Source organism: Diadema antillarum, unplaced genomic scaffold (genome assembly GCF_040938485.1).
Source record: "Diadema antillarum isolate AM-2024a unplaced genomic scaffold, OU_Dant_1.0 seq00002064_RagTag, whole genome shotgun sequence".
Classification (NCBI taxonomy): Eukaryota; Metazoa; Echinodermata; class Echinoidea; order Diadematoida; family Diadematidae; genus Diadema; species Diadema antillarum.
In genome coordinates this window covers 36,385-44,600 of record NW_027272711.1, presented here as the reverse complement: position 1 = coordinate 44,600, position 8,216 = coordinate 36,385, and the positions used below count along the sequence as shown (strand labels likewise).

The 8,216-nt window shown below is 38.7% G+C and overlaps 1 protein-coding gene across 1 annotated transcript; it reads right to left on the bottom strand.

Moving 5' to 3' along the window:
- Positions 1-3,194: 3,194 nt before the first annotated feature.
- On the bottom strand, positions 3,195-4,578 carry LOC139713789 (galanin receptor 2a-like). The gene has a single exon (XM_071625491.1). The coding sequence runs from the start codon at positions 3,981-3,983 to the stop codon at positions 3,246-3,248; it is 738 nt and encodes a 245-aa protein (XP_071481592.1). The 5' UTR covers positions 3,984-4,578; the 3' UTR covers positions 3,195-3,245.
- Positions 4,579-8,216: the final 3,638 nt, after the last annotated feature.

Genomic DNA, 8,216 nt, shown 5'->3' with positions numbered 1-8,216 from the left:
TATGAAGTCAGCAGGAATAGCCACAACTTAAAGGACAAGTTCACCTTCATAAACATAAGGATTGAGAAAATGCAACAATATTAGTAAAACACATCAGTGAAAGTTTGAGGAAAATTGGACAATCGATGCAAAAGTTATGAATTTTTTAAATTTTTGTGTTGGAACCGCTTGATGAGGAGACTACTACAGCTTGTGAGTCATATGCGTACAACAGTATAAAGAAAATGTAAAAGAAAATTCAACATATTTTCACTTTTTTCGCATAATAAAAGAGCACTTGACTTGCCTCTTTCTAAAGGCAGGAGGAATAATATTACCCATAACATTTGTCGGTAACGAGTCAGGGGAATGTGTACTTTTTTCAAAAGATGGAATTTCGTGAAATTCTCTTTATATTTTCCTTATATTGTTGTACGCATGTGACATCTAAGTTATTCATACACTGCAGTAGTCTTCTCATCCAGCGGGTACTGCACAAAAACTTCAAAAATTCATAACTTTTGAACGGATTGTCTGATTTTCCTCAAACTTTCAATGATGTGTTCTACTAATATTGCTACATTCTCTCAATCCTTATGTTTATGAAGGTGAACTTGTCCTTTAAGAGTTGCGCTATAAACGAAAACTTCATCTGTTGTTTTTTTAAAGAGTGGCATAGGAGTGCCTTCCGATGGGGAAATCATTATATCATTTATAAAGTATTATCTACTGCTTAATAGGTGGCAATTTCATCTTTTTTTTTCTCATAAGAACAGATGACGCTTTGAAAATCCATAATATTCATTTTCTATGCCCGATTTTTGATAATGAAACTTGTGCCTCTTTTTGTTTCTTTGACTTTATTTTATTTGATAAAGTCACACCTGGGCATAGACCGGAATTTTCAGGAGTCCAACATGAATTAAGGTGAATCAGTGTCTTCGCAAACTGTATCCGGTGTGCACGTGATTACTGGAGATTCGCTAACCAGAGATCCTTTTTCCTCTTTCAAAGATCACCGTGTCTTTGTTTTCGTTTCCCTCCTACCAATTAATCTCTTTATCAACATTGGTTGTTGTTGTCTTTTTCAAGTTACATCAAGATGCTTTTAAAGTGGAAATAAGAACAGCTGAAAAGGCGCACGTACCTATGATGACACATTTTCACGTGACACGTAAAATTCTCAGTCCCATGCTATGAAACTACTGACTCTAGTCAAGGTATATGGATGCCAAATTGGAAAAATTTAGGAATATCTAACAACATAGTTCCCATATAAACTGATTTCCTTCTTGATTTTGTGCAACCATGGCAAGATTTCTATCGTTTACCAAAATGATGAAACTCGGTCTAATAGACCCGGTCTATAGGGGCGGGCAAGGCTCAGCCACAAGAATAATATTCCGTGTAGCTGGCCGGGCCAGTCTTGGACCAAGAAGGTTCGAGAAATGGACTCACAACAGTCTTATTCGCTTTGATCCCTTGCTCGAAGCCGCCACTCAAAAATATTTGAAGTATGTGTCAAACTGGATCTGCCCGCCCCCCCCCCCCCATAGGAAGAAAATGAATTCACGTCTCATTGCATAATGACCAGCCACTGTCTAAGGAAGATAAGATATGTCTTTATGATGGTAATTACTTTTCGCTATCCCCTACTTACAAACGATGGGCGGTAGACAATGGTAAAGGCACGGGGGTGCGCGAATAGAAATTGCTCAAATATTGGTGAAATAGATATCAAAATTACTCGAGTGTACGAGTCTTTACGCTAATCTGACATATTAATTTATAAAGAACTATATTTGAAGATGATACCATATTAGTTTCATTTGGCGGAAATAAGGAGAAAAGTGATAAACCGGCTTTCCATGAGGGTAAAATTTCAAACACTTTCACAAAATACAGTTCAGATTTACACTTTTGCACATGTTTTCGAACGGAATTGACTTTTGTTTCATACGCTTTATCATTAGGTGAAATTTCATTGCATTTGATATATAAACGAGCAGCATATACCCGATATTATGTTAGCGTTAAATATGAATCTTCAGATTGCTCAGAAAGATGGCGGCTTCAAGCATCGAACATCAAAGGCACAAATACACCTGTGGAATTCTTTTGTCCATCCATAGAAAACTGGCAGCTGATTGAATAATTATATATAGTCAGTTGTAACTCCATCTCTCGAACCTCCTTGCTTGGACTATATAGGCCTGATTGATTCCATCTCGAAAAGTGTGTTACCACTTGTCTTGACGCCATGACGTCGATTCCCTGATGTGACACATTTCGAATTATGAAGTGAGCATTACGCTGCAATCGAAGAAAGAAATATACAGATTTACGTTGAAAGAAGGTTACCTTTTTGGTTTAATATTATATATCTATTATTTATCACAAAGTGTCCTGCCACAAGTTCAAGTCGACTGTAATAAACAAAATCAGGGCCTATATCATCAATCAATTTAATTGGTAGAAGTTGCATCACTTAGAAGATAAAGGGAATTTTAAATATTCGCACTTCACATGCTTTTAGGACAAAGTGATACCACGTATGCAAATTAGACGAGGAGTTGACGTCATAAATCTACGATTGTCTTCATGACCTTCACATAAATATCTATTTTTTTTCTTTTTTAAGCTCGAAATCGATTAAAGCAAAAAGGCTAGCTGTATCATTAAGAAGCTGTATTATGTTTGTTTGTTTGTTTTCATGTGTGTGTGTGTGTTTGTGTGTGTATGTGCTGGTATGAGTGCGCGTCGCAGTACGGTACCAACAATGGCTTACAGTTGCAAAGGGTTGTATATGCTTTCATTGACCAGATATATGATTTTTACGGTATTTCATCTGCACAAATTATTATGGGAGAATTGTGAGTTGGTGACATCAACTTGCGGTAAAAACATGTGAACATTTTAATAAGGTTTCTAAGCGTTCTAAATCTTTGTAAAATTTTGCTCGATTAAAGATTCTAACGCGGTGGGCAATCTCGGTTTTGAGTACTAGTAAACCTGATATGTACTGCAAAGGGATCAATATCATTGCAACTCCTCATAATCAGAGACGCTATCGAATATTTTTTTTTGTTATCGAATATAATTTTTTTTCGTGTTATACTTTTACATGATTTACATAATATGTAACATAATTACATAACAATCTGACACTGGATGATTCAGTGCTTATGTCCGGCGCTTGTCAGTAGTTCAGCAGTTTATTACGCCATTCATAACGAGTGTCACTTCCTTCAATTCTTTCTCAAAATTCATTTGCCGGCAGACGATCCAGCCAAACTTGGATTTGTGTTCTCAGGACTGCTGATCGTTGTAGTCAATTTCTTGCCGAACACTGCAGCCCGGAGAGCCTTCCGGTATTGCTTGCTCTTAAAGGCGTAGATGAAGGGATTCATACAGCTGTTGCAAAAGGCCACTAACACCGTTAGGTGGTAGTACCACGAGTTGAAGTCCAAATTCCAACCGCAGTTGTAAGCGAAGAAGACGAACTGATTTGGAGCCCAGCAGATCGCAAACGTCACCACCACTATGGCCAGCATCTTTACCACCTTCTTGCGCGCGCTCAACAGCTCCATGGACATAGGGCCTGACTTCCCTTCGCGCGTCGCTTGCTTCAATCTCCGCGCACTCGCCGAAAGATTGGCCATGATCAGCCAATAGGAGATGCCCATCACCGCGATGGGAATGACGTAGATGACGCAAAAATTCGCCACGCCCACGAAGGTCTGGTACTCTGTGTTGGGCCAACTGATTGTGCAGACGCCGTTGTCGTTGAAGAAGATGTAGAGCATGTAGCTGTTCATGACGATGCCGGCGACCCAAACGGTGAAGATCATCACCCCAGCTTTCTTCGCCGTGAAGATGGCGTCGTAGTGCAGGGGATGCACGATGCTGAAGTAGCGTTCCAGGGTTACCGCAGTGAGGTTCAGAACAGACGCGACGAAGCTCGTCCACAGTGGGAACTTGGACAACAAGAGTCGACACAACATCTCGCCCCCTACTCCAGCAGGAACAGGAATTTTCAGACCTAAGAAAACGAGAACAACAGAAGGAGAGAAGGAAGTGATACTTATTCAGTCAGACCGCAACGCTGCTGTTAATGAGCTCAAATCAAAAATTTACCGTACGCGCAGGTTTTTGCGCATGTCCTTTTCAGCACCCGAGATTTTGCGAGATAATTCAGAGACAAAGTGCATGGTCTACGAGATTCACTTATTGACGACATGAAGATCTACTATCCATGACTAATTGACATGGTTTGTGAATATTTGAAATAAATCACACCTTTTAATGCTTACATTATATAAAATGAGCTTATGATACCATTATTCATATCTCTGCATTATATCGATATTTTCCAAAAGACCCTGAGACAAATTAGAACAAGGCTTTGTATTTATTGCCAACCCGACCCTTTCATAGGTTGAATCACCACATGAATGATAGCCAACGTTTTAGATATACTTGTTATGATAGCACAGTAAGAACTGAATTGGTCCCTCGCTTAGAAAATAATAGAAATTGAAAGTCTCGTCGAGTAAAAATCATAGTGTGGCAATTTGAGATACATGAATGATCATGCGCTCCCAGGGTATCATTAGATAAATTACTCAGGGATGGGGACAGTGGATTAATAAGAAATAATCATTCTAATACCAAATAGAGAGCCCCAAAGAACTCATGTGCGCAAACTTAGTGCTAGATCCTTTATTATTGATTTGTATGCTATTTATTAATGCACGCTACTCTATCTAGTTGTGCAAACAAAGTTCAAGCCAAAGTTGAGTTTTCGATCAGAGTGGAGTGTTGTTCTTGTTGTTTACGTGGAGATCTTAGCTGCAGTTGCCTGAACCTGAGCGCGTATTGTGCGCGCGAACACACACACACCATAGGGTCCTACACTGTCATCTACACACAGTGTATTAAGAGTACACGTTTACTGTCATTCCGCGAGGTTCGTTCAACTCTCCACTCAGAGGGAATTAACCTATCAGAAACGCGTATTCGCGGCAAACTGACATCTCGTCAAAAATTAACTGTACAACGCAATGATTTATTCGCCAACCTGACCCGTTCATAGGATCAGTCCACGTAAAGTCATTATGTTTTCATAGAATGATATTTCCTCTTTCATTTTATACCTCTTCTATTTTGGTCCACCTTAATTTCGTTGGTCTAGTGTACCCCTTAAGAAAAATGAAAAATATGCAAATTTTGTGTTTTCTAATTTCCTTGTTCAGTATATTTAATATGTCATAACCTTTTAAGTGGTCAAATTTCATCAAAGTACAACTTTTCAGCTTTTTATCGATGTATAAATCATGAAGATTGATAATGTCGTTTAGATTTACAGACACTCTAAAAATGTGGTCTCCAAGCTCATCACGTATTCATGTCCGCGAGGTCCATGCATACGCGTACGATAAATGCGAAGGCTTTTCAGGACGTTGCGGTCTGACTGTATTATAGCGTGTAAACCACGCAGGCACAAAAATCACCATTCACGAGGCCAAGAATGTTGACAAAAAGACATTAAGTGACTGTCTTTGGGACAACATAACTTGCCGCTCGCGGTCAATACTTGATGCATTGCTGGGAAAGACGGAAAGAGGAGTAATGGTAAATAAGAGAACTTGAATCTATGTACACAGTATTGTGGACACTATGCCACTATGGTTTACTCGCCCCATGCACACCTGTGCGGGAGAATTCGCACGTAGCTGCAATAATAGGCGAGTGTAATACAGCGACAGATGGATAGATGTTAGAGGAAAGAAGGCTTCTGTTTTTTCTGCCAATGTTATTATGATAAGCATACATAATCAGTGTTAGGCAAAATCATCTAGAGCTGATCATAATGTTATTCATAATCAATGTTCAGTTAATTAAACACCTCACTCCGGGATCAGCGTTAAGAAACAACGAAATTGTCGAAATGAATTGTCTTTGCAAGACAATGAGATGGCATCTAAGGCATGGACATACCAACATCTGAACGTAAACATCAAACAAATTTATAGCGGCATACAGAATGATGAAATATTTTTTCATGAAATCATACACATTTCCACAGATGTATACAACTTTGATGCTAACCTCTGAAACTCGTTCTGTGAATTTAAGACTCGAAATAGTTTTGACACATTGTCAAGAATCGTCTTGTGTAAAACAAAAACAAACACACACACACACACACACACACACACACAAAGCGAAAATGTTCCGGAAATGTTCCGGATCCTATAACATCCTGTTAACAATGACCACTCATCTAATCATAACGCCATAAGTAGTTCAGTCCATTACATCGGAGTAAGTGGATATAAAAAGCTGCGGTCGTCCTACATCTTCCAAACAATTTTTTTTTTCTTTCGAATAGGGTTGAACCAGGGAGGTTGAACGCTGACACTGCCAGCTTCTTTATTGTGCTCTTTCTCTTCGACCAATGTTCCTTTCTCTTTCTAATTCATCACAGACATCTATAGCTTCAATTGACCCTTTCCATGCTCAGAGCCTGATTCAATGACCATATACGAGTACTTTCAATAGATCGAGATAAAGGTCTTTCAGAGCGTATGTACCCAACGCAGTCTTGTGCAACCGGGACTATGGGAAAATCACTTCAATGGAGAGTGTCATTTTGACGTTCTCTCCTCTCTCCCTCTCTCTCCCTCTTCCTCCCTATCTCTTTTTCTCTCTCGGTCTCTCTTTTATTCTGACTGATGGTCACTTGCGCTGAAATGGTCTTGTGTCGCAAATAGTATTAGTTGATGTGTAGCGAAATTTATAGTCCCTGGACATTGGTTGTAGCGGGTTTTTGAATGACATACATCTCTCTCGGGGTTATCAAAAGGAGATGAGAAATAATGAGCTCTCTGACCAACGCTTTTCTATTTCCTATATTTTGGTTTTGACAGATGAGCAATCGACATAATAACTTTCAGCATCATAGAGCCGGCAAAGCCGATTTGAAAATTGCCAATATGATGCAATGGATGATTATATATATATATATATATATATATATATATATATATATATATATCAATTAACGAACTGTAACCAATGCATACGCTTATTATTGAGATTATTATCATGACTATGAATTCAATTAAATCTCCCAATTCTTAAAGATCTAAACGTAGCTGATTTGAGGTATCTTTTAATGTGTCCGTAATGTTTGCCTCAAGTCGATATTTCTGTTCGTTTTATTCAATTGTTGTTGTCTGGTGTGAGTGTTTTGTGTGTGTGTGGGGGGGGGGGTACTTAACGCAATATCAAAGATGCGTTATGTGCAGCATATTTGTTGACACTCCCTATCACCATCATTAAACCTTTTTGTGCCTTTAAAAGTTGCCCAGAGGGATTAATGAGTCTCAGGTGATTTGATCTCCCAAGGAGCAATCTGGCAACCGTCTTGATTTCTTTGCGACTGGGCAACAGACAAATTACAAACACTATAATATGAGCGCTCCAAATAAATTCTTAAAGCTAACATAATCAAATTTGTAATGTAAACAATATAAACATATATAAAAAAAAGTGTTTGTGTTTCAAGACAGGGAATTTTTAATGCATCATAATCAGCTCAAAGTGAATAAAATAATCGGAGAGCACTGGGTTGTTTACATGGGATTTACGTTTATGTCATCTTGGGAAGTTGCTAATAACAAGAACTACACCATGAAGAGTTGAAGAGATGGAAAAACTGCATTTGTTTATGCTGCGTTTACACCATGTTCCCGACGGCCACGGCCGAATGACGGCAGACACGTTTCACGCACCGTGGACAAAAGGATGAAAGTGGGACAACGCGGTGAGACGGGATAGGCAAACGTGACTGGCCGTTATTGCCGTGGATGCCGTGTCAGATTATCAAACTGTCAAAAAATTGCCACGGCAGTCCAGCTAGGTGCTAATGAGAAACTTTGCACATATATGATTTGTATAATGCAGTATTACATTCTATGTTGAAGTTGTAACATTTTGTTGAGAAAAAAACTTGTTGAATTTAATGTACACTCAGATGGCTTGACCTTTTGCAAATGAAGTAACAATTGGTTGAATAAAATTTTCTTGTTGAATTCAATGTTCACTCAGATGGCTTGACCTTTTTGTCAAATTGTATGCGTCACTTATGTGTACACCCTCTGTTATTTGAGCAGCTAAAACGACTGAAGTGCATTTAAATCACATGGTACATTTTAATTCAAGAGAAAATT